Source organism: Astatotilapia calliptera, chromosome 1, assembly GCF_964374335.1.
Source record: "Astatotilapia calliptera chromosome 1, fAstCal68.1, whole genome shotgun sequence".
Taxonomy (NCBI): domain Eukaryota; kingdom Metazoa; phylum Chordata; class Actinopteri; order Cichliformes; family Cichlidae; genus Astatotilapia; species Astatotilapia calliptera.
Window position 1 is genome coordinate 6,822,745 of NC_137422.1, and position 27,064 is coordinate 6,849,808.

The window sequence follows — 27,064 nt, forward strand, 5'->3', positions numbered from 1 at the left end:
CTCATTCATTTTATCAAATGGCAAATGCCTAAGTACATGTCTCAATTGTCTCAGTACATATTTGCAAATGATTAAGTACAAGTAGCCTACAGTTATACAGTTAGCCCACATTTAGCACATTTTCCAAATGAATAGATCTTGTAGATCTAAACTATTTAGTTGATTCTCAGTCTAATGATCATTCCCTCCTAAACATGTCAGCATGATTTCATTGTATAAGTACTCGCATGCACAACTGTCTGTTCAATTGTCAAAATTGGTCAAGAACATAATACCATGAATATTTGATAAATTGATGACAGTCATTGACAGTCAGGTGAAACTAGACTAACGAAGGGGGAGTGTCACACACAGGTGTTTTCCATGATTGTGTGCTGCCAAACACAGATATATAGAGCTTTACCAGAGCTAGTCCGATCTCTGAACATGGATAGACAAGGCCAAGCAAACTGACAAGGGGAAGTTCTTCCTCAAGGAAGAGGAGGAGGCCTGAGAATGCGTGGTGGAGGAATAGGGGGAAGAGGCCGAGGAGCGCGAAGACACTGCGCTGTCCCGAATGAAATTTGGGCCACAATTATAGACCATGTCATAAACCATGGCCTCACAATGGCAGAGGCAGGTCGTCGAGTGCAGCCTAATGTGCCTCGCTCTACAGTCTCCTTCATCATCCAAACCTACAAAGATTTGTAACATGGTGATGGCAAATGATGCTATCACATTGAGGCATATCTGTGATGCCATCCTTCAGGACAATCATATATTCCAGAATATAAACACAATAAGCATCTCCACAATAGACCGGGTTTTGAAGAAGCATCAGATGACAATGAAACCAATCTACAGGGTACCATTTGAGAGGAAATCTGACAGAGTGAAAGGAGCTGCGCTACCAGTATGTAAATGTAAGTCAGTTACTGGTTGTCTCTCATTGTAACCTTACCTGTAATCACAGTAAGCAGTAGTTCACTTATTTGGTTTCAATACCTCCTTTACCTGATTTCAGAATCATCTGACTTCAACAATTTCAACAGAAAACTGCAGTTTACTGTATGATACAATTCTCATTACAATCCTTATTTTGTTGTCCCCCAATCAAATCTATCTAATACTGTAGGTTTTACTGTAACATCTCAGTAAGTCATCAGTATTTCCCACTCCCCTTTCTATCAAATACCCCTGCAGTACTTCCTCATAGGCCTATCACTAGTTTAGAACCACTGAAGTAGTAGCCTGTAGTATATTGAACCTGTGGGGGAGAACATGTAATTGTCTAACTGTAGTATACGACTCTTCTGTATGACTGATTTTATGTTCTTTACTCTATTTTAGAGAATAATGTCATTGGAAGGACATGAGACCCCTTACATCCTGGTGTTCGTGGATGAAGCAACCTGGCCAAAGGCCGAAGACGTGGCCGTAATATTATTGGCCACCGGGCCACAGTGGATGTCCCAGGTCAACGAGGGGGCAATATAACTATATGTGCTGCCATTTCTGAGAATGGTGTGGCCACTTACATCCCCAGTCTTGGCCCATACAACACACACAAGCTCCTCATCTTCTTGGATCGCCTTTATACCGATTTTATCCCTAAAAATGAGAGGGGACTCATAGGGCCTCACCTACCCATTTATGTAATTGTGTGGGACAATGTCAGTTTCCACCATAGCCCACTCATTAGGGGCTGGTTTGCAACGCATCCAATGATGGTCATGGGGTTCCTACCACCTTACTCTTCTTTCCTCAATCCGATAGAGGAGTTTTTCTCTGCTTGGAGGTGGAGAGTGTATGAGCATCATGCTCAGGATCAGCCGTCCCTGCTCCATGCTATGGACACAGCGTGTGACGACATTACAGGAGATCAATGCAGGGGATGGTTGCGGCATGCACGCCGTTTCTTCCCTCGTTGCATTGCAAGAGAAAGTATCCGCTGTGATGTGGAAGAGAATCTGTGGCCAGACGGACAACAGCGTGTAAATAATCAGGAGCGTGAAGACAGTGGACCAAGAGCAGGAGAATGAGTACAGTGACCACTGAATAAGTCCTTGTTTTTTGATTTTGTTTTTATACAATTTACTACTGTAATGTACATTTTCTTTTTACATATGTATGAAACTTTCTTTACGTGTGAATAAAAAATGGTTATCATTTCCTTGGTAGTGAGAGTGCAATCTGTGATGTCAAACCTTGGAGGCTACTCTTTTCTGTTGTATATTGTTGGTCCTCTGCCATAGTGACAAAACATCTAAACATTTTGTATGGCAGTACACAATGCCAAAGGGACGATGCATTTTGGGGGCACTGACTATTCAGATTAGAAAGAAATGTAGTTTTGACACATGAGTGAACTGTTTTAAATGGTAAATGGCCTGTATTTATATAGCGCTTTACTAGTCCCTAAGGACCCCAAAGCGCTTTACATATCCAGTCATCCACCCATTCACACACACATTCACACACTGGTGATGGCAAGCTACATTGTAGTCACAGCCACCCTGGGGCGCACTGACAGAGGCGAGGCTGCCGGACACTGGCACCACCGGGCCCTCTGACCACCACCAGTAGGCAACGGGTGAAGTGTCTTGCCCAAGGACACAACGACCGAGACTGTCGGAGGGTTGCAAGGTCGGAAGGTTGCAGGGGCTCAAACCTGCAACCTTCCGATTACAAGGCGAACTCCCAACTCTTGAGCCACGATCGCTCAAGAGTTGATTTTAGGTGAGATATGAGCTTTTGCAGGTGGACCATGTTGTTGTGATCAACCATCCAGGTTTATTTTGACAAAAGCACCAAGAATGATGAGAATGTCCGATCTGTGTCGAGAAATGAGCCAAAACTATTGAGAAGGATCTTTGCCATTTTGGAGACACTGACTGTTTAAATGAGAAAGGGATTTAGATTGAAGCCTGAGTGAACAGTTTTGGAAGAGATATGGGCTTTTGCAGGTGACCTTTAGTGTTGTGCTAAACTGTAAGAGTGTTTTGCCAAATGATCTTAGAGTTTTGAGAGAGTTTCAAGAAATGAGCCAAACCAATGGAGAAAAACTCACAAAACTGTGCACCAAAACTGTGCACATGATTTTGTGAATATTCAGCTTCTGTGTGCCCCTCCTTATTTTCTTAAATACTTACCTAGGTGTATTCTGAGACCAGACAGACATGACAGCTCACAAGTCCATTACTGGGCCAATAAATAGAGACAGACAATTCCCATTAACATTCATGTCTACGGCCAATGTCACCCGTTAACTTAGAACCTCTCACGTTCTGTGTAAAAACAAAAAACAAAACTCCATTTGTACTCAGTGCAAGCGCTCTCATATATTTACATAATTCCTCCTTCCTATTATATAGTTTTTGCCAGTTGCAATGACATGAACATTGTCACTTTCAAGAGTGACATTTAATTGCACTGCCATAAGGTTACGCTTGAACTGGGGGGACATGAGAGCAAGAGGGGATATTCCAAAATGATACCAGTGCTCACCTCAGCTAGAAGGGCACATGTCTTCGATTTCATGAGCTGCTAAAATTAACGCTCTCCCACTAAGCAAACTAATGCAAGGAGTCTGTGAAGTGAGGTCTTCTGTACCACCCCATTATGTTGTACTGGTTCCCTGAAGGCAAGAAAAATGGTATGATTAGGTCTACTTTTAAAAATAATCACTAATTAAAATGTCCTTATTGTTTTTGCAGTTAAGCCTTTAATAAAATCTCTCAGTCTGTTTCATACTTCATACCTTCAGACTTTCTCGTGGTGATAGTGACCAAATGTATGCTGTTGTGGCCAGAAGTTTACATACAGTCATCATGAGCATTTATTTAAAGGATTATACCTCTGTGAATGAGAGCAATCCCAAAAAATGTTCAAACTTGTGCATCCAATTGATCTTTGTAGAGTCATTAAAGTAAAATCATTCCATCCCAGAAAAGAATTAATTAACCCAATTAAAATAAATTATTAAACCCCCAAATTACCATGATATCCGTGCCCATGATGAGTGTATTTAAATCTCTGACCTCAACTGGATGTATCTGTAGTCATATATAGAAATTTCTAGGCCCTACAAGGCTCCATGCAATTCATATGAGTCTAGAAGAATAATGGGATTTCCCCCCCCCCCCCCCCCCCCCACACACACACACACACACACAGGGACGAGAGGGAGCCATTTCTTTCTTAGATCTGAGCCCTGACGGCTGTGTGACACGTTGACCTGCTCAGCAGGACTGTCAGGACACCGCAGTAAATCACTGTGCTTGTCTAGTGTAACTTCATTACGACTCTATTCTATGTATTCTATTGTGCTTGTTTATTGCAGAAAATCTTTTTCAATAACCTACACAAGAAATGTCTTGTGTAGGTTATTGTTTTTAACATTAAGCTGAATGTTATAGTACTGTTTCTGAAAGGAATTCTCTCTGATTTACTGTGGCATGGATCTTCACCTTTGAACAAACATGTTTAAGAATGAAAAAGAACATATTATCACATCTTTACGTGGGTGTGATTGGAAAATCATTGGGATCTTAAAGCAGAAATAGGGTCGTGTCAAGCTTTCATAAATTGTCAGATAACTGTAGAAGTTGCAAATTAATAATAATTAAGCTTTCATTTGGATATATTTCACGATATACTGGTAATTTTAACCCTATAATGCCCTTTGTATCATATTTGATACATGAGTTTCTGAGACCTCTATCTCATCAACATGATCAAAACTTGCCATAATTTCAAAATGTTATGGACAAAACTCTTTTTTTTTTCTAAAATTAACATTGTTTTTAACAAAAAGTTGCCAAAAACACCCAATGTATCATTTGTGATACAACAAATATACAATAAAAATGTATCATACACAGCATGATATGGTATCAGAAACAAACTAAGGTTCTTAGGTGAGGTGTAATGATGCTATTGAATGGCCATTCACACATGTGTTTGATCACTTAACTAGGACCATGACATGTATTCAGAACAGACTGAATGATTTGTAAAGATGGACACGATTGCTTTTTTATTGCTTCCTTATTGTTGCTGAGTTTCACCTCAGTGACCTCACATTACTCATTCATTCACACACACTCTCAAACAGACACACCCCTCACACCATTGGTCCCTTACGCAACATGCCCCGCCTCCACACTGCCTCCTTTATAAAAACAAACTAAGCTAAGGGAGGTGAAGTTCCACAGACTATCCCTTTAAACACACTCTCAGCTCCACAGAGTCACTTTTAATTTGCTTTTGAAAGGCCAGCTGACTGACAACGAGCAGCTTCTTTTTTTCACACCTTTCATGTTATGGCTTTTTAATTGAGGAGACTTTTATTGTGTTTTTCCTGTTATCACAAGGAGTTTTTAAGAAACCTTTTCATCCTCCTCACCTTTGATTTTTCGGAGGGAGTCCGATGGATCTGTCAGACTTTCCCTTCGTTCTCTCTTCAGCAGATGACCTCTATGACCCCTGCTTCAGCACCAGTGACCTAAACTTTTTTGATGAACTTGACACCCGGTTGATGCATGCCAACTTTTTGAAGTCAGAGGACCATCTTCAGCACCACGTCCCCATCACAGAAGAAAAGGACCAGCATGTGAGGGCCCCTGGGGGCCTCCACCAGGCAGGTCACTGCCTGCTGTGGGCCTGCAAGGCCTGCAAGAGAAAGACAACCCATGCAGACCGGAGGAAAGCGGCGACCATGCGTGAGAGGCGACGACTAAGTAAAGTCAACGATGCATTCGAGACACTGAAACGCTGCACAGCTTCCAATCCAAACCAGAGACTGCCCAAGGTGGAGATCCTCCGCAATGCAATCAACTACATTGAGTCCCTACAGGCGCTGCTCAGAAACAGCCAGGATGATAGCTTCTACCCGCAGCTCGAACACTATGGGAGTGACTCAGGAACCTCCTGCCCCCACTCCAACTGCTCTGATGGCTCGGTGAGTCCGTGAACAGCTGAGCACTTTATGTGCTGCCTCGTTAAATGTAAAGAATCTGTTGAGGATATTTATTATTGGCAACAGTGAAGAATTTTTTTAATGGACTCAAAATGCAAAATGGACTCAAATGCATCTGAAATGTTTTGCAGTTATTAATTTGTCACAGTTTTAAATATGCGTGAGACGGCTGTTTCAAATGCATTTCTTGTACTATGTGTTTACTGTAGATGAGCTGTTTCAAATTTCAGTTTAGTGCCTAAATTTAGCTATAAACAGGACTCAGATTTGATTACTGTAATAAAATAAAACAATCAGAGACAGCATTAATTAGTCAGGCTGAAATATCAAGAAAACCATCAGTTTTTGTAAATGTTTGTGGTTGATTGTGACATGGTCTGATCCTTGTTTTCAGGTGGATTTTATCTCACCGAGTTCAGCCAGAAGTGAAAACAGTGACGCTTCGTACTGCAGCCAGAGAGCAGAGGGTGAGTTTGTCAGTATTGTCTTCTTATAAAACTGCTATCAGTTTGCAATTTTCCAACTGTGTGTTTGCTCTCTTTTTAATTTGACCAATCCTTTACAGTCTTCGAGAATATTAACATTTTAATATTTAACAAAACATAATCATTGTTTAAAATGGCCTCTCTTTTTTTCTTCTCTGTTTTAAAGTAAAATCATCTTTTACTCTTTTTAAATATATTTTATGGGGGTTTGTTGGCCTTTAAAAAGAAAGGACAATGGAGAGAAGACAGGAAAGCCGGGAGGAGACACACAGTAAATGGTTTTAGGGCAGATTTAATCCTATTACCATTTTGATATACTGAGTCCAGGGTTAGTGAGCTAACCCATCAGTCAGTCTTCACACTTTTCTACTAAATCTACCGTGTAATGACATCACAAGTGTAATTTTATAAACTCTCTTTAAAACTTTATGAAAACTTTCACCAAAAGCTGACATTTTACCAGAGCTTTGGTGAAGTTATTGATGGCAGCCAACATCACATTGTTCTAAGTTCTTGCTATCTTGACAGATGACAAAACCGATATTTCTCTTTTTTTAATATATATATATTTTTTCTTTTAATGCATAGTGTACTGTTTCAGCTGCTAAAACATTTATGCTAGTATGATAAAAATTAGAATTATGCATAATTATTAAGCTTGAACACTAGCATGAAAAATGAACACAGGGTAGTTTGGACACTACACTGATTTGCTGCACCATCATGTGGTTCAAAGGAGAATTATGCAGGAGTTGACCATTTACTCTTTTGATACAATCAGTAGTTCTCTTAGTGCCGGCTACTAACTCTTTTAATGCACTAGGTTTTTTTTTAAGCTGGTCTTTTAATTCAACCAACAAAAGCAAGTAAACCAAAACTGATTTCTCCTGTTTCTTTTCTAAAGATTGCAGCAGCAGCAGCAGCAGCAGCAGTAAAACATCACTCATTTCCAGTTTGGACTGTTTGTCCAGCATTGTAGAGAGGATCAGCACAGATCAGACTGCAGCCCCCCCTGGGGACAGCGTGGTCCCCCAAGGCCCTGGATCACCTCACACCGGCACTGCTATCTCCAGTCTGTCTGCCGAGTCCAGCAACATTTGTGAATCCGTCTAAAGCTGATGGCGTAGGGACTCATTTTCATCAAAAAACATCTACCTCCAGGAGGAGGAGGAGAGCACAGGTGGCATGAAGAAAAAAACAAACAACAGTGTAATATTCCTGGGTTTTTTTTTGGGTTTTTTTAAGTCTTCAGATTAGGGACTTATAGAAGACATTTTTTTTCTTAAGCTAGCGTCTCACTGAATTAGATAAAGTATTTTTTCCTGTGGTTGAAGACTTTTCTGGTGGATGACAAATTAAGTTTGAGTCTAGCGTCATCAGTTTTTAGCCTCCTGGATGAACCGAAAACTGCAGAGTGGCTGATAAATCAAAGCACTGCTATAAAAGAGATGACAGTTGGATATTTATACATGCTGATGATAACTGAGGACCATTTGGTGCACCTGCAGTTGACTGTTCATATAATACCATATAGTACTTTCAAATGGTTGCTAAAATAGTTGCGTAACACAGTATGTTTCTATATTATTTATGTATTACTGAAATGTAAATAAAGACATATTTATATTCTGATTCCTTTATTTAAATATGATCACCCCATAGCTTTCATCTTCCCTTATATTTTACTCTTCATTTTCAATAAGAGACAGCTGCCAACATCTGGATTTTTGGGGACACACCATTGATATATGGTCACCTTTTAAGTCAATGCAACAGTCAAAGATCATGAGTATTATTCATTCGGAGTCCAACTGACAAAAAGAGCCTAAAGCTGTCTTTTACTTCTAGTTTTGGTCTCCAATTGTGCTGAGCAGGTGGTGTAACTTGTGTGGATACTTTTGGTTTCACTCTAAAATCATCTTCACGTTTTAAAAACATCACTGTTAGGTAAACCAAAAGATCAAAGACAATCTTCTGTAGAGCTGAATTCTACTTTTGTGTTTCTATGAGTGACTTTCCTTATTTTACATACAGTCATCACTCATTTCATCTGTTGATAGCACAAAGATGTTGATATTTGCAGTGTCTCTGAAGTTTCTTTTAAAGTCTGCTTTAAAAACAACAATTTGGCCTAAAGCTGAAAAAAGTAATATGATGTGAAAATTACAAAAGGTTTTTCAAAAGTTTTTCTTGTTTTTCATGCTGAACTTGCACAAGGTTCATCTATTCTTTTCTTTCTTTTCTCTATTCTAACAGACAAACTGAGAGGAGAAATGAATGCATTCACACAGATGATTGTTTAAAGTGCCACATGTTCTTTATACAAACAAAGCATAATTTTTATTGTTTATTTCATTACTTGAGCTAAAATCCTTGTGAAACTATCTCACTAAGGTAAACACAGGCACTAGCTTTGTTGTTGTTGCTGTGGATGTCATCGGGTGGGCGACTGGAGCTACTGCTGTGGTCGACTGAAGATGCCTCCTGCTCAGGCTGACTGGCACCGAGGGGCTGCTCACTTCCTGCGGCGTGATGCGGCTCCCTTCTTGCTGCTGCAAGGTGCAAAGTACAAAAAAATCCCCAAGAATCAGATCTGTTCAGTAGGCCTTTATGAATATCACACACATCATGCTAATGTGAAGTTACTGTATGAATACCTGAACAAAGACTATTTTATAAGCAGAGGTTTATTCAAGGGCTACATACAGCCCTATTTGCTAAATGTTTCAGACAAGTAAAACCATTTCCTGATAACCTTTTATTGTACTCCATGTTTTCCCCCTTTCTTTTAGTGTGAAGAGGTAAGAGTATATTCTAAAAATAAAAGGTATTACTGTACAGTATTTACCTTATAAATAAAGTGCCTTGAGGTGACTCTTTTTGTGACTGAAAAATTTTGTGAAACTTAATTGAATTGAAATTTCAAATTCAAAAACACACCATGAACAACAGTCGTCTTGCACTAAATTGAATTTATAATATGCAGAGGGTTAGAAAAAATGACAATAAAATTTCATTTCTTTGTAATTCAAACAGTTTGTTGGGATCTAAAACTGTTGTGCGGCTTCTGCCCATGAATTAAACATGCTTAACACGACTGAAAAGCTTTAAGTCAACAGCGCCCTCTGTTGCTAAAACATGTTTTATGACTACTTTCAAAAAGTAACCAGAAGGCATATGGTTGCATGGATGTAGAAAAGTCTATGGGATGAAGTATATCCTATAAATGTCCTTACAGATGCTGCAGACTTTAAATTTACAGACAAAACCAAATGATGTTGCAAAAGGAACAAGGACGAAGCATAATAAAGCAAAATATAGAGAAAGCGCCTGGCTTGCTATATTAGTTAAATCTGCAAACACATGGTGCACAGGCAGAAACGTATTCTTTTGTCAATTAAGAAAGCTCCATGTCCTTTGAGAGGACAAAATAATAAACTTACTTTATTTAGCATAAAATGAAATGAACTACTTTGTGAGTGTTTTTAATAGATTGAGTCAGGAAAAGGTCAAATCAGTGCAACATTACTACAAAAACAGATTTCTGTCCTTGTATGTCTCAATCACTCTCCTAAGAAGAGGGAATTTAGTAGTATTTAGTTTTGCTGCCTGATGTGGTCTGTTTATGTTCATAACTTACTGTTTCTGCAGTTCATCAATACGGTTCCTGAGAGAAACAACCTGAAAGACATCATCATTAGATACTTAGAAAACCTGTATGTTTGAACACTGAAATGCTACTTGTTGTTGTTGTGGTAGCACAAGTGACACCAGACAGGAAATGATGAGAATGATCTCAAAAGAGGTATTAATCGGATGTGAAAATATCTGACCCTACCTTCAGGTGAAAAAGACAAACCAGGACATTTGGCAACCAATACATATATTTCTTTACCAACCTCATATCTTTGCCTCTTAAGCTTCTCACAGTGGTCGTATTTTATTGCCTCAAGGTTGTGCAGCCATTCCCACAGCTCTTTTGCCTTTTCCCTAGCAAACACAAACCAAGGATTCAGTCTTATGGCTAAAGCAATAAAAAAAAAAAAAGCAGTTTTCATCTTTACCAAACAGAGTAAGAATTTTTCACTTAGCTTTTTTGTCAATACTAAAGAAGTGCCACGTGAAAATTCACCACAAGCTGCTCTATTTTTGACATAATGGTAAAGAAAAACTATTCTGAATTTAAAAAAAAAATTGAATCCATCTTCTTTTGTTTGTTTTTTTCAAGCATTTTAAACATTCAAATACTGCATCCTCAGTAAGAGGCTGCGAGAACAGCAGGGGGACTCAACTGAACGATGACATAAAAAGACACATAAGGAAAAGGGGAAGTGGGATGGAAGTGGGTTGCAAAGTTGCTTGCAGTGCTAAACAACTGTGGGCAGACTAGAAAAGCCTAAATAGCAAGGCCTGTATGCAGGGCTCTATAGTGCGACCAATTTGGTTGCAAATGCGACCACATTTTTCAATGGTGCAACTAAAATAAGTCTTAGGTCACACTGGTGTGACCAACTGTTCAGTAAAAAAAAAAAAAGTCTCCGCAACTCTGAAAGTCTCCGTGTGGTCAACAACAGACACACATTATGCCCCTATCGTGGTCTAAACCAATCAGAGATAGCCAAGGGCGGGACCTCTCTGATTGGCCGTGGTCCAGATAGTCTTGTAGTCTTTCGCGTGTACGTTTGAAAGTGCAGGGCAGGCGGATAGAAAGAGGTGAGTAGCTTGAATAAAGTGATATCGATTCAATCCTGAATCGACTTCTAAATATAAATATATTTTGGGGCTAAAAGCTGACAGCTCACTGATTCTGAAGCGTTCGTGGGTCCGCGCTTTGTGTTTACTCTTTTTTGTGCTAGATTCTGAGCTGCAGGTTTTGTCTCTCTCCAACCAAAATTCACTAAACCAGCAGCAAAAAAAGATCCAAACTATGCTTCACATTTGATAAATGTTCCCTCTGACTTTCGCTGTTTGCTTCGACCACGCTTCCAATCACACTTCAAGCACAGCTCTCTCTCTCTCTCTCTCTCTCTCTTTCTCTCTCTCAGTGTACTTTAAGAACAGTTTCCCATCTAAAAATCTGTCTTCTGCATTATTCATTTGCTTATTACCCACCAGTCTACCATTGTTTACAGCGCTGTTGGCCGCTGTCTTTTTTTTTTTTTTTTTACTTAAATGTCCTCAGACAAGAAAGCCTAATTTCTGAATATTGCAGAATATTTTTAAGGTTATCTGCTATAAAAAGCCAGGCCAGGAAAATTGCCTTCATGTTTTTCTGTGTTTTATTCTCAGTTACTTTGACACAAAGGCATCTGCTGTGATGTTCACAATTCTGATGAAGTCTCACATGTATCAGTACTGATAAATGACCAGAATTATAATATTTCTGACTGTCTGAAGCAAAATTGATTCGAATCAAATTGGGACCTTGTGAATCGGAATTGAATGGATTATAGAAATCAGTGATGATACCCAGCCCTAGTGAGTACCCTTGGCCCGACAGAAGTGGATGTAGTGGATGAAAAATTTGGGTGCGTCTAACTTTTGAGCTGATACGCCTAAGAAAAGAAGTTAGGCACACCAGTGCAACCGTGGCAAAAAGTTAGTCTAGAGCACTGCCTGCATGAGATTTGGATGTCCAGAAGCCTTTGTGGGTGGGCACTGTGATCTGATTGAGTTTTGGCTGAGCTTGACTTTGTGTGTGTCACAGCAAGGCAGTGACTATTTTTAGAACCATGTTCATTTACCATTTTGGGTTGAGTTTCTGGGAGAATTTTAAGATAATCTTTTGACAAGTTATTGCTTTTAACAGTGCCTGATTGCATTGTATGTATGATTGTAAAGATACGATACTGTTTTTATAAAACTTCTCTGAAAGTCAAGAAAACATGAGAATTGTAAGACATTTGCCTTAATTTTTGAATATAAATCTTTACTCAAAATGTGCACTTGTTATATAGCATATAAAGAGCTCAGTTAGTTGTAATCTGTGAAATATTTCATGGTAATCATTCATAACAATAATGGATTGGATTTATATAGCGCTTTTCATGGCACCCAAAGCGCTTTACAATGCCACTATTCATTCACACACTGGTGGAGGCAAGCTACGGTTGTAGCCACAGCTGCCCTGGAGCAGACTGACAGAAGCAAGGCCATCACCAGTAGGGTAAAGTGTCTTGCCCAAGGACACAACGACCAGGACAGAGAGGCCGGGGAATGAACCGGCGACCTTCCGGTTACAGATGCGCTTCCCAACCCCCCTGAGCCACGGTCGCCTCACATTCATCTTCTTCATGTTGAGTCAGCTGCTGTTCCAATCTATCTGTTGCTAATACATTTTAAAAGAACAAATTATTGTAGGATCTACTGTTGTTGTGATGTGGAGCTATATCAAAGAAATTGAATTGAATTGAAAAGAACAGTGAAAATGAAATCAAATATCTTCTGTGGGTTTCCTTCATTTGTTCCCCTTTTTGTTACCTCAGCTTGTCATCACTGAGATTATCGACTTTCAGGGGTTTGCATCTCTCTGCAAGAACCTTCTTCTTCTTTTCTCTTTCAGTCTGCTTCTTGCCTCTTCTCTGTTCAATCTAGAGAAACATCACACACAATTAAAACTGTAAGTCTGCACAATTATTTAGCTGGCTGCTTTGTGTGAAGCTGTAGCAAAGATCTGAAACTTAATAAGTGAAACACATGGTACCCTCTGCAGGTGGCTGCTTAAGCCCGATCCCATGTTTGTCAGTGCTATCTTCTTCTTGGCATCATCATCAGCCTTTCTCTGAGCGTCGGCCTCCTCCTTTCTCATCCGCTCAGCCTGCAGAATGAATTTTAAAATTTGATTATTACAGAGCAAAAGGGAAAAAAAACAGCTTTTCTGTTCATACTGAGTTTGTCCAAAGGATTTTTGAAATTCCTGAATGAAATTACGGCTGCAGTGAGATATGCAGCATATTTGAAAATCTGAATAAGTAGCAATCAGTGTGTCACTACTCTTTTTTTCATCTGTATCCTTGCCTGCTGCTGAAGATTAACCAAACTACTGGAATCATTAATTACTTGAGAGAGTGACCAAACTGTTAAAAGAGATTTGTATTTTGTTCTGATTCACACCAGATCAAAAAGAGACAGTTTTATGCGTACCTCCCGCCTGGCCTGCCGCTCTTTATCTTGCTCAGCGCGAATCCTCTGCTGCTCAGCTCGCTCAGCACGACGCTTCTCCTGAAAACACAAATCAAGATACTTGATGGTCCTGCAATGCTTATTGACAGAAAAATACCATTACATATTCTGGGTTCATTCTGTAATAAATAATTGGGATGCAATCTCACAATTCTCTCCTTGAGAGCTATGAGTTCCTCTTCTTCCTTCTTCCTGCACTCAAAGTGAGCATCGATCAGTGACTGCAGCTCTACAAGATCTTTGTTTTGACGTTTCTTTTGGATATCCTGTAAGACAAGAACGGCATGAGGCTGCCTTCATAAACATGTACTAGCTGTGATCATACATGACACAGCTGATTGCTAGCCCAACACTATTAGAGAACCGTAAGTTAGTAGCAACAGACCCTTATAAATTCAAATTATATACATGGCAGATTACACTGTGTAATAATTGGAAGGTTGCTGGCCAATTGCTGGCTGCTCCAGTCTGCATCTAATACATTCATCAGATATTGAGCACGCGCTATGAGGTTAGATAGAAAAGAAAAAAAGGAAAACAGTGAGTGAATGGGTATGAATAAGTGAATGAGACATGTTGTATGAAGCGCTTAAATAGAGTAGAAAAGCGCGATATAAGAACCAGTACATCTACTCAAATTGTGGGGGATGGCCCATTGGTCACACACAGAGTCACTGCAGGTGGAGCAAGGCCCATGGGAAAAAATATGGACTCAAACCTGAGTAATTATAATTTTTGTTTATATTAAAAAAATAAAACTCTACTTGAGCTATTAAACTGACTTTTACTTTAGAAAAAACAAACCTGGTTCTTTAAAATGGATTCTTCTTTTTGTACAATGATCAAAAGTGTTGAGGTCTGGTTTTTAGTTTTGAAGTGAGACAAGGACTTAAGTTCAGCTTTATGTATAATCCTTTTCTGGCTTCATTTTAACATTTTAACAAGTCAGCTTACATCAAAATCCACTTTCTCGCCATCTGGGATCTTCGGAGCAGTGGGCCTGTAAAATAAAGTATGAGAGGTATAAACAAATAAGGTAATTTATAGTATATAAATGTACAGATGCTAGCTATGCAAAAGCCTCAGGTTCAAACAATAGTGCATACTTACTTAAACTTTGGCTTCTCTTCTGGGTTTTTGGCACAGAAAGAAAAACAAAAACACAACAGGGACAGGAGAGAGATTGAAATATTAGACATATAAATGTAGAGAGAGTGTAGTGTCTAAAGTGCTGGTTAATTAGGGAAGAAGATCCAAGTGGACAAGCTGAGTTATTTCTGAGGCTGCAGGTTGTTTCACACCTCCAGTAGATCATTGTATAAGAGTGAGTTTTAATTGTCCAATACTTTCCATTAACAGTGACCCAATTACTGTGCATTAGCTTCTGATTTAAGTAGCCTAATGTAATTACACAGCATGAATTGTGGGAAATTTACACAGTGAGTTCATATGTAGCTGTTAAGAGTAAAGGCTAGAAAATTACTCTGTGCATGAAGAGATATTCAATAACAAATAAATTACAATTTTGTCATTTATGCATTATGTAAGATTATGTAAGAAAGAATTAGGATTAGTAGTAAAATATTTTACAGTCCCCTTATATTTCTGAGGTTTTTATAGAGGAAAAAAAAGTAAGAATCTACAATATGATCAAATCTGTATTGCTTATATGACACCATTATTTATTTTTAAAAGTATGACAGAGCGTCACAGGTTATATTACATTCCACAGGCCTAAACTAAGAAACAAGAATGTTGATTTGATGTAGCATTTGCTGGTAAGCCCATCGGTGCACAGGAACGAGGCCACTGTAGTGTGTTACCTTACTTTTCTGTTATTTTTTTGTGCATTAGTGTGTAAATCAAAACAATATGATTTAAAAAGTGCAAATCAGGATCAGTATGCGGTGTCATAAATCAACACATAGAAACCTTTTATAGTTACATTTACTGAACATACAGTACATCAGTGCACACTTGTCACAACGAGGGACTTTGTATTTGTAACTGTTACTGTTAATCTTTTTTGTGGTAAAGACATAACTGGGATTGGGATGTGTGTGATTAGCATTTTATTTTCTTGCAGGAACCTACTATAAAAAAATTAAATAGAGACGGACAACATGGGGAGGGAAAAAACAGGCAAAGCAACATGGACTCAGCAGGAAATGCAAACTACCATCTTGATCTCCCTCCTCCCCTGGCAGGACACAATCATGCAAAAAAGAGAAGAAGCACAGATGAGTGGTGCAGCCCGTAACCATGACTCAGTATTAATGAATCCTTCAACCCGTTCCTCCAGGTCACATTGGTCACCTGATGCACAGACTAAACCGAATTGATTAATTCTGCCTTTCTCTTCAAGAAAGATCAGAAAAACAATTATACATGTGTGAAAGGTCCCCAGCCAACAGGAAAACAAAGAACAGGTTCAATGAGAAGAACAGAGAAGAATTCAATTCTACATACCTTCTTCTTCATAGGCCTCTGCATGCAGCAAGCATCCAAAGCAAGAGCAGAACAGAAACCATTAGTGATTGGACTGGGCAGCCTGTTCCTGTCCTCTTCATGGTGCGCAGCTTATAAAGCACATTTACAATATTGGGGTGTTTATATTCATACTGTAGGCAGCAGCAGCCACTGCATAAGTCCCATATCATGGCATGCATTCATTCTAGATTAACGTCGCAAGCACCTGTTGTTTTAAGTTTTATTTTGATAGGCAGCTGACTCCATATCAAATCTTGGATATCGAATGTTCATGTTAACTGAGTTTTAAGAAAAGCTTTCAACACTAAAGAAATAAATCGTTATTATTTGAAAACCTTTGTAAATCTGTCTGAGAATGATTGCAGTCAGTTATGCAGACACTAAGAAAGTTGCATATTCAATCTATGGATTACCAGAAGGATGATGCAACTACTTGAAAATGGTTAAATTGAAAGTTGCCATACTATTTTTACTCAACTGTGCCTGGGCCATGAAGCTGAACAAAAAATTATTAAATTGAAGCAGTACAGCAAGAGTTCATTAGTTCAACAATAGTACACCAAAGCAAGGGACTTCTGCAGTGACTCTGTAATGAAAGATTCTAAATTTATTCGAGGGCTTGACAATATGTTTTTGCACCATAATACCCCAATGTAAATGCTACAGAGCAATTTGCTGGTCTCACTCCACATATACACACAGAAAAAAAGAAAGCTGGACTGAAGAAAGGAAAAGAAATTGCAAATTGCTTTTACAGGCTAAAATTTCCCATCATCCTTTATGATTTGGTCTTACAGAGTGACACGAGTTTGCCAAAATGCAAAATACTGGAGAAGGTTATAAAAACAAAATGAGACACTAAATGGATAGAAGACCATAGATGACCAAGGGAAACCAATTCATGTAAAAGCAGTGAATGTTCTTGTCCTCTCTTTCAAGATTTATATGCACAGCTCATATTCCAAACACACAGCAATATTGCTTAACCAGGACAATGAAAAATGGTTTTACTGTGTCTCTTCTAACACTGATGATGATGCAATTATAACTAGACATTTTAGAGAGCAAAATCTACATGTTTTCTGCAGTGCACTCCCAAAAGCGGTATCTACAACAAAAGGCCCTTTAGCATATGTCACTAGAAAAAGACTAAAGTGGAAAATGTATTGATATGTAAATGACAGCATTCATAAACTCAAGATTTTTCAGTATGCCAGTGCAACTTTTGTTGTTCTGTTTTTGAATGATAACATTTTGTAAAGTACATGACTGTGACCAGTATCCCATAGTGATATGTTACCTAGATTATAAGAAATCGTATAATCTAAGGATAGCACCAGAAAAGCACCAGTAAACTACACCTAAATTTGAATTGCTGATACTGCCTGGGAACCTTCCAAGAACTAAAACATATTCTGACCCTTTGTGTTTTCACCTAAGTCTAAACCCTGCAAACATGTTTAAATGTATACATATGGTTATATTTAAGAAAACAAAAGAGTCAAACACATCTCACATTTGGAGGAGATATACTGTTACTAGCTATGTTGTGGCTAATTTGACAATGGGTAACTAGACAATGGATAAACTTGGGTAAGCTAATTCTGGTTTTCGAAAGATTTAAAAACCTGTTCTGCATTAAAAACATCCATTAATTTGATCTACGTATCTTCAGACCCTCTTATTTTCAAACAGGGCAGTTATGAAGAGAAGGCAACACCAGTGGAAAGGGCTAAATGGAAGCTAAAGTGGAACTAGATTAGTCAACTGCCAAAATATCGAACCCAACAAGGCACCTGAGTCTTTTATCATCTGATTAAAGGTGAAGTGTGGTTTGTTAGTCTTGTCTTGACATAACTGAGATCAGTGCTCCAGAGTATGTAAAAATCACATATGTAGTCTGGAGATGAGATATTATCAGTTTGTTCTGAAGGAATTTGAAATGTCTGTGTGAATGGAAAGTAAAAAAACAAAAAAACTTTAGGATGATTGGTGTTTCTGTTTTTTCACCGTTACAGTGTAAAAATAAACTGCATATTTACTTTGAAAATAATGAGTTAAGAACAACTTACTGAGCATTCAGAATTCATACCACAAAATCTAGCTGGTGCATAATAATCCACAAGTGGATTTTTTTTTTGGACATTTTAGTTATTTGTTATGTGTTTCATCCTGTCTTCCTCCCATCACATCTGGTCATGTCCCTAGGCCTGGTTGTGTTTGAGGTTTCTTCCTATTAAAAGGGAGTTTTTCTTTCCCACAGTCGCCAAGTGGCGTTGTTTGATTGATGGGGTTTGCTCTGTATTGTTCAGTCAATAAAAATGAACTGAATATTTCCAAATATAAAATCAAAAACTTTAGTCATAGTGTTTGTCCTTTTGACTTGTCAGGTAGGATATTATTTGCAGTGTGTGGATGGTTACAGGACTGACTGTCCTATGGTTTAAAGTGCTGGATGTCCTGCAGAAAAAAGGTGACGGGACTGCCCATGCCACATACCTTCCTCCTCATGAACCACCTGCTGCACCACCTCTGGCTCTGGTTCTGGTTCAGGCTCTACCTCTGCTTCTGCTTCTACCTGGGCCTCCGCCTCAGGGGCTACTTCTACTTCTACTACCTCCTCCTGGGCTACGGGCACACAGCATGCACCAAACCACCGGGGAGAGGGAGGATGTCGGAAAAGGCCGTTAATGAAGACCATAGACATGACAGAGCCATTAGAAACCAAAAGTGAGAGAGTACTTTAGTTACAGAGAGGATAGTTGAGCGAACAAGGAACAGTGCTGCTGGAGAACAAAGAGAGAGAGAAACAGATGATGATGAAAAATAGTCAGTTGACCTTTCACACAGAAGCCATATCGAACTGTTGATGTATAACTGAATGTATAACTGAAGAACAAACATTCTGGCTCACAAAGATCATTTTAGGTTATCGATGTAAAAACCTATAGGCTATCAGATGATAACTGAGCTCATGTTTAGAACACCATGTTTTGCAATCTAATATTGACAAAATGTTAGATATTAATGAATTATTACTATTCTGACATTTCTGAAATATTTTAAAAGACACTGTCATGGCATTTTCAAAAAAAAGAAAAACTGGTGTTTTACACTTGTTTTACATTATAGTTCCAATACTGTAGATTATCATGACATTATCAGTGTTAATGATAACACCCCTTTAGTTTTATTCAGGAACAATTTAAGCTTGTCTACACATGCTAATATACCTGAGCATGATAAACCCTAGGAACATGTTTACTGCCTACAAAATGTTTCACAAATGTATTGTAGGGAAACTATGATCAATGAAAATAATGTTAGCATAACTTAATAAAATGTTTATTAAGTTAAGGTAACATTGCTAAACTAGTTTTTAGCTCTATCTTGTTAGTTAGCTAGAAACTAACCCGTCCAAAAGATTTTCACAGATATCATAACATCCTATTATTAAATATCCCTTTGAGCACCACCCGATTTGCTTGTGATATTTGGATGAATAACTAAGCATTATGGTTTTCATCCAAGCAGTTTGCTACATCAGCTGTTCAAAAAATAGCTGTTGTGTGAATTAGGTCAATGACGGAGGTACTGACATTAACAGATGACCATGTAAACAAGTCACATGTCGAGAAAAATGTAGATAGCCGGATGCTAAAAAACATTTTTTCTTCCATGTGAGTAAAAACTTCACTCCGCCAGAGAAGTCACCCTTAACTTGGAAGTATTTGATTGAGAGCTAGATGTTAGTTATGCTGCAGTAACAAAATAAAGATAAATAAATATGGATTAATGAATGAATAAATAAATTAATAAATCAATAATATGCTGTATTTTTATTCCAAGTACTCCCAGATTATGAGTTTCTTTTTTTCTTCTACACTGTACATACATGAGAGAAGGTTCAGATGTAATAGCATTGTCACCCCAAATATTTCTAATATAACTAGAATAAAAAGTGGAAGGTTAATTTTGCAGATCCTAAATCCTGTTGGAATCCTAATTTCATCTATACATATGTTAGTATATAGTAATTTGGTGCCAACATCAAACACTTCAAATTAAGGGTAAAACAAACACTCAACAATTAGTACAGTGGATAAAGGTTGTGATGTCTGGCCGATCAGTTGTCTTTACCTTCCTCTTCTTCAGTTATTGAAAAAAAAAAAATATGGTGGGACAAACAAACAACATTGTGTCATTTCATAATCACATTTAAATTTGAATTTGATCAAGAATCAGTCATAGGGGAAATGTTTAATTTGTATTTTAAATGGCAAAATGCAATATAATAAAGGCTTATGACATTATTCCCAGTGTAGCTTGGGACAAAAGGAAAGCAAGTGTCTCTGTGAAATCTATTTTCACTTTCAAGTTCAGTATATGTGTGGCAGGTGAAAAATAAAAGTAGCATATTCTATTAATGTTGTAACTGAAATATTTTGCTGTTTTCTATAAAATGTATTTATTCAATGTGTACAGTATACCAATGGATATAACAGAGGAATGTACACAATCAAGCATTGAGGCTCTAAAATGAGATTTTACCTCATCCGAAAGACTTCAAACAAAACAGTGCACTTACATGGGTAGCACACCTGCTAAGTTTGAAGTAGATCAGATGATCACTTAAGTAAAGTAAGTGAAGAACAGACAAACACACCGGCAGACGAACAGAGACTCCATGATTTATTAGCTAGATGAAAATGAACCAAACTGTGTGGTTGTCACTTACCCTCGATATTGTCCCTGAAACATGAAAAACACATCTTTCAAATATCAAACAAAAAATGTTTTTTTTTTTTTTTGATAAAGAGTGAGTTTAAAAAAGAAGAAGCATGCGTCATTATTGGTGGGCACTTACACTTCCTCAGTGTCAGACATAGTGACAGCAGACTTTACACCTGAGGAGAAAGACAAAGAGTGAGGTACAGCAGTGGGATTGTGCCAGTACAACAAAGTAAACCTGGGATTCAATTCATGGGAACATGAGAAAACAAGCCAAAATGTATATTTTACTTTCCAGGTAAATTTTGTTCGTATTCAGGAACTATGGAAAAACATCTCTGCATTTGCAGTGACATAGAGGCTTTGTCCACACTAGCCTGGATAGATTTGAAAACGGCGTTTTCATCTGAAAACGCTCCGCGTCCACACTAGCGTCTTCAGTCGTTTTCACAGAGTTGTGCGTCGTCATTGAAACAGCCGAAAATGCTTGGGTTCTAGTACTGTGCATGCATGAAACGCAAGAAGATTCGACCTGCCTTATTTCTGTCTGCTGCTTATTTACTTTCCGGCTCTTTGAAACGTTGCAGCGAGTTTGTTAAATGGACTAACAACAAGGTGGAGTTGTTGCTCCACCTTGTACAAAGTTGCAAGTACAAAGTTGCAAAAGCGAGTGAAAGTTAAAGAATTTGAAGAAAAGCTATCTGGAGCATGTACAGACTGATATTAATCTTCAATAGGGCTGTCAAATTTGAGAGCAAACAAAACAACTGCTGTATAATTCCCTCCGCTATCTTAGTTTAATTGGTCACATGACGGCATCATATGACTAACATGCATCATCGTTTTATAAAGTCTCCGTTTTCACTGTCCACACTGCGACGCGAAAGCACCGTTTTCAAATGTATGTGTTTTTGAGAGCCTTTTCAAAACGTTGTGTTTTCCATGAGCGTCTCAGTGTGGATGGGAGGCCAAAATGGAGAGCAAAGGATGCGTTTTCAAACAGAAATACATTAGGACGTAGCCTCAGTTTGAGAATAACTGAGGTTATTCACTATTTTTGGAATTCTTCTATCTAATCTGTGACAGTTGTTCCTGTGCCTGCTTATAAGGTGAGAAAGCAGTCACATAGTGTATCTGTCCTTACTGTAGCATTTCCACACCTAATCCAGGGCTGTTTACTCAGCTGTTTGGAAGGTGTTATCCTCTTTGCAAGTTTGTGTTGATGTGTGAGAATTCAGTCCGCAAACACAGAAGATTGTCATCAGCACTTATCATATAAGCCAACCAAGCCATGGGGTAGGGTGTTGGAACTCCAAGCCAGTGTATTCCTAGTGTCTGTCCCAAGTCTGGATAAATTGCTGCCAGAGGGTTGCATCTGGAAGGGTATCCAGCCTAAAATGTTGGCCAAATCAAATCCATGGATCATGAAAAATGAGATCTCCATGCTGGAATTGGTTTCCAGGTAAACAATGACCGCCTGTGGTGCTATTGGGAAACAGGGTGCCAGTGGAAAGTTTGCTACTGTTGGCTGAAGACAAAAGAAGAGGAAATGGAGGAGTTATGCTTGGAAGCATCAAGAGAGAAGAAAAAGCAGGAGCGGCAAGGTGAGAGGGACTTCAAACGTAGACTATGGCTGGTAAAGGGAGAGAGGTGCCTGATATGATGGTGAGAAGTAAGCTAGATATATTGTGTGTGCAAGGAAGGGAAGTAAGGGCAAGAGCAATCAAAGGGCTCTTCTGCTATGGTTTAAATAGGAAGTGAAATGAAGCAGAAGACGAGTTTAAGCATTGCAGAGAGGAAAAGTACGGTGGCCCCTAGAAATAAAGCACGTACAAAGTCCAAAACACATGCAAACTCCGAAGCACATACAAACTGCAAAGCACGTACAAATTCCGAAGCACGTGCAAACTCCAAAACACATGCAAACTCCAAAACACAACGGAACTGCTCTTGGACGCTAGGGGCAGTGCTGAGCTCGATTTGCAAAATAAATGGCAAGTTTGTTGCAAACACATGGAGTTGGATACCAGCGGAAAACACCTGCAAGGATAGAACAACCACACTCATATATATTCAAATAATTTAAAAAAAAAAAAAAAGTTCATTTACCTGTTACTACCACACACCAAATCCGGTCGTTGGTACTTCCTGGCTTGCGTAGCCACTAGGTACGAAAAACTCAACACTGCCTCTAGTGTCCTGGAGCACTTCCGTTATGTTTTGGAGTTTTCGGAATTTGCACGTGTTTTGGAGTTTGTACATGCTTTAGAATTTGTACGTGCTTTGGAATTTGTAAGTATTTTGGAGTTCGCATGTGTTTTGGAGTTTGTAAGTGTTTTGGAGTTTTGTAGGTGTTTTGGAGTTTGTACGTGCTTTGGAAATTGTACGTGCTTTGGAATTTTTAAGTGTTTTGGAATTTGTAAGCGTTTTGGAGTTTGTATGTGCCACCGTAGAAAAGCATCAGACAAGATCACAAATTTGAAGGTGAAAATCGAAGGCATGACATGGAATATAAATGTGCGTATACACCACACATTGGATGTCAATTAATTAAAAGAGAAAGAGGAATTTGAAATGAGTTGAAATAAGTGGTATCTGTGCAGGACATGTATGAGGATCGAGACAGAGTAGTGAGGTTTGTGGTAGGAGTGACACCAGAGCTCTGGTCTCAGCCCCTTTTTGGGACCAGGTTTAAGAGAGTCTGGAGAGAAGAGAAATGAAAGATACAAGATAGAATACATGTGTGTGAATGAGAGAGAGCGAGATGGGCAGAAAGGTGAAAATGCAAGGAGCAGAGATAATGAAGGTAGATGATACCTGGGGTCAAGATTAGAAATCAGTACATCAGAGGTACAACTCAAGTTGATGGTTTGTAGATCTCTAATCTCCTGCAAGGCAGGACAAAAAGAGGAACGCCTCAGATAAAATTTATGGATGCAGTTTAAGACCACATGCAGAGTGTCGGTGTGACAGAAGAGGATGAAAAGTAGGCAGTACTGTACCGACCCCTAAAAGAAGTAGCCAAAAGAGGAAGAAGATGCTTGTAATATGAGCCATCTTTAGCTTAAAGATCATTAAAGGCTTGTTTTGACCTGTCTAGGATGTACGACACCTCTCACCCTATGACAGCTGGGATAGGCTTCAGCTCCCTCATGAGCCTACTGCAATATACTAGACACTACACATTAGCTCACTAAAAAGAGAGCAGTAAATCATCACTGTTTCACTTCACTTTTGAAGCCCCATTTTTGGATTGTTTTTAAAACAAGCAGTAACCCGACTTAGTTGATTTTACATTATAACAATCTGAAACTCTAAAATGGCAAAGGGTGTATGTGCATCTTAAACCAATCCACTTAAATCCACAGGCTAGATATTTATTTTATTCTCCTGATCTGTGAGGACATAAAAAAATTAACTTCACCTCCTCTGCAGAGATAGAGCAGAGGCAGAAATCCTTTAGCAGCTGGACAAATTGAATAAAAGTGAGTGCATCATAGTGAAAATGAAAAGTATGACAAATCAGTCAAATCAGATGCTAAAAAAATGGGCTAAACAACTTCAAGCAAATGTCTTCAACAAATATGTTTATGTGCTTTAAGAGTTCGAAAAGCATGACAAACAAAATCTAATGAACCCCACTGTGAAAACCTTCTTTTAGTCCCTTTTGCAATGCTGAGTTCCAAACAACTTCCCCATGGTTAAACGTACAAGGATAAGCTCTGTTGGAGGACTGCTACCTCTCTACATAGTCTATATTCAACTATATCATATTTGATATATAAAAAGTGTCTTTGGATGACTCTTTCACACTTAGTGTGGGCACAGCTGCAGAGGACCCAGAGGATTAGCTCTGGATCCTATTTCTACCCATCAGCTGAGGAACAGTGTCCAAATAGCTTCTTTAATCCCTCGACTCCGTCCAGCGGGAGGATCCTTTCCAGTTAAACAGCCAATCTCCAGCCACCTCCGACAAATGAGCTCTTTGATCGACTTACAGCTGACAGCAGTCTCACCTCTGTGTGTCCAGCATTCATACAGCACATACCTACATTTCAGCGCTCTGTATATTTAGTGGATGGCGACTTCATTTCTTCAGTATGAGAACACTGAATGCTGAGAAGTCTTTCTGAGTCTTTCTGAAACTAAAACTTGGCGCTGAAACTGAAAGACTGACATAACAGGTGAGACGGCGGAGGAAAGTCGCATCCTGAGCCAATCATACTCAGATTTAGATTGAAATACCAACTTGATAGGAATATATAGACACATCACATCAGTCTGGGTGAGAGAAGATAGGTAGGTAGAAGATCAAACCTCTGTGTCTCCAAGATGAAACACCTGTTTGCAGTGCTTCTAAGAGTACAAAGGATATGGCATAATGACAATGATCTAAGATTAAAGAGCTACCAAGGCAAAATGCTTGATTAAATGCAGAAATCTAACAATAAGCATCTTCTCATCTACAACCTGAAACACAATGCTAAACTGGTGTACATGTGAGCATCTCTTCAAAAATCTTAATGTGTACATATTTGTGTGAATTTGTAAGTGGAATCAATGAAAATAAAAATAAATACCTGCTTGATGTTATGAGGCTCAGAGAATCTGCATATCTTTGTGGTTAGACCCCCTGATAAGCTCTAGGCTTATGTCCATTGCTCATTTGAAAGCCTCTCCAAACCACCATCACAGTATTATCCTGGAGTTACATTCATATCAGACATTTCAGAAGGACTAACTTCACATCTGAAGCCATGCTTCATCTCGATTGCAGCAGGTATGTTATTTGGGAATGACTGTAAATGTAACATAGATTAGATACTTAAAGTTGGAGTATCAAGTCCCTTCGCGTCTTCACAGTATGCAGTTTCTTGTACAACAAGCTGCTTAAACGTACTAAGTACAGCTGTCAGATTGCTTGAATGCATTTCTCCTTCATTGCAAATGATGATCAGCTTTAGAAAGCACATACATTTTGTTTCCAGCTTTCATCTTACATAGAAAATTTTTTAAGTGAACTTCCCAATCAAATTAGCCCAAGAAATTGGACTCCAGCTCTTGATATGGACTATAAACCATCCAACACATAAAGTACACATGCAGTGAACATGTCTATGTCCAAATGCTACTTTGCAGTGTTTGAGGACAAACTGTTATCTGGTGTTTATGACCCTGAGACTTCCTTCTCCGCAAATGTAACAAAACCAAAACCTCCAAAGCAGATATAAAAGAGCAAACAAAATCTCAGAAACCATCTTCAAATGTGAATCAGAAACCATCTTCAAATGTGAATCCAGGCTCTCGAGTGTCTCTTGTCATCTTACCTCAGAGATGAAGAGAAACTCCTCAGACGATGGAGATGAAGGTCTGTAAGGAACTGCAGGCTCCGCTCAGAGAATAAGTCCTTGTGTTATAGTATGTGATACTTGAGCCCATCAGGCCCTTATTGGCTGTGGGATGAGAACGAGGTGTGTGTGTAGCATATATGTTTATGTGTGGAGAAGGTGGGGAGGGTGTGGGGGGCCTGCAGCTATGACCCTGGAGAAGGAGATGGGTGAAATACTATGGATGGAAGAGGAGGGCTCAGGTTTTGGAAAGGAGCAGCTGAGAAGCTTCTGTTGCTAAATTTACAGTGATAGAAGGCTGAGTGTGGGGCTTACACATAAGCTTGGCATCCAGACAATGGAGAGAAAGTGTGTGTGTATGTGAGTGTATGCGTCAGCCGCTTCATCAGCCAGTCAGTAAAACAGTCAGTCAGAGTGAAAGAACAATAATAGAAGCGGGCTGCACACTGAATGCCCGCTGACAATCTGTCAGTTTTCTGTGATTTAAGGAACAATAAAAAAGACAATACTATGTCCTGCAGAACAAGCCTTTAATAAAACGAATAAACCTTTGAAAAACAGTTCATCAAATAGATTCAACAGACAAGATTTAAGGCTTTGTTGCCTGTTTTTGATAGTCATGGTAGTGTTGTTACTCCAGTTGTATAAACAAATACATACCATTGCATAAGGGTGGTTTTCTGTGGGGGCGTGGTGAACCATGGATGTATAAAGAGAACTGGATAGTGTGCCATTGCACTGTGCTTTGCAGCCAATGTTTCCAACAGCTCAATGGTGCTATAACAGTAAAGAAAAACCCCAACAACTATTAACTCTAAGTCTTTTATTTTCATCCATCCATGTTCTTAAACTTGTCCAATTCAGGGTCA

The 27,064-nt window shown here is 38.8% G+C and overlaps 2 protein-coding genes across 5 annotated transcripts; one reads left to right on the forward strand and one right to left on the reverse strand.

Moving 5' to 3' along the window:
* The first annotated feature begins 5,183 nt into the window (after positions 1 to 5,183).
* On the forward strand, positions 5,184 to 8,076 carry LOC113014000 (myoblast determination protein 1 homolog). Its single transcript, XM_026155325.2, has 3 exons — positions 5,184 to 5,941; positions 6,354 to 6,426; positions 7,349 to 8,076. Exons 1-3 carry the CDS (start codon positions 5,411 to 5,413, stop codon positions 7,555 to 7,557), a joined length of 813 nt encoding a protein of 270 aa, XP_026011110.1. The 5' UTR covers positions 5,184 to 5,410; the 3' UTR covers positions 7,558 to 8,076.
* Positions 8,077 to 8,739: 663 nt separating this feature from the next.
* On the reverse strand, positions 8,740 to 26,487 carry tnnt3b (troponin T type 3b (skeletal, fast)). 4 transcript variants are annotated; one of them, XM_026154990.2, is made up of 15 exons: positions 26,175 to 26,487; positions 20,984 to 21,023; positions 20,855 to 20,868; positions 18,616 to 18,744; positions 16,096 to 16,113; positions 15,806 to 15,826; positions 14,737 to 14,755; positions 14,581 to 14,626; positions 13,776 to 13,892; positions 13,588 to 13,665; positions 13,148 to 13,261; positions 12,925 to 13,034; positions 10,344 to 10,434; positions 10,085 to 10,125; positions 8,740 to 8,996 (listed from the first exon to the last, which is right to left on the reverse strand). In XM_026154990.2, exons 2-15 carry the CDS (start codon positions 21,001 to 21,003, stop codon positions 8,960 to 8,962), a joined length of 855 nt encoding a protein of 284 aa, XP_026010775.1. In that variant the 5' UTR covers positions 21,004 to 21,023; positions 26,175 to 26,487; the 3' UTR covers positions 8,740 to 8,959. The 4 variants fall into 4 exon arrangements, with proteins under 4 accessions (XP_026010775.1, XP_080159514.1, XP_080159538.1 ...); XM_080303388.1 differs by lacking the exon at positions 16,096 to 16,113; XM_080303412.1 differs by lacking the exon at positions 15,806 to 15,826.
* Between the last annotated feature and the right edge of the window lie 577 nt (positions 26,488 to 27,064).

Coding starts and splice junctions, on each gene's coding strand:
- LOC113014000 (XM_026155325.2), top strand. CDS start 5,411: ATGGATCTGTCAGACTTTCCCTTCGTTCTCTCTTCAGCAGATGACCTC. Junction 5,942..6,353: donor CCAACTGCTCTGATGGCTCG/GTGAGTCCGTGA, acceptor CCTTGTTTTCAG/GTGGATTTTATCTCACCGAG. Junction 6,427..7,348: donor CTGCAGCCAGAGAGCAGAGG/GTGAGTTTGTCA, acceptor TCTTTTCTAAAG/ATTGCAGCAGCAGCAGCAGC.
- tnnt3b (XM_026154990.2), bottom strand. CDS start 21,003: ATGTCTGACACTGAGGAAGT. Junction 10,435..12,924: donor CTCAGTGATGACAAGCTGAG/GTAACAAAAAGG, acceptor TGTGTTTGCTAG/GGAAAAGGCAAAAGAGCTGT. Junction 8,997..10,084: donor ATTGATGAACTGCAGAAACA/GTAAGTTATGAA, acceptor TGCACCTTGCAG/CAGCAAGAAGGGAGCCGCAT.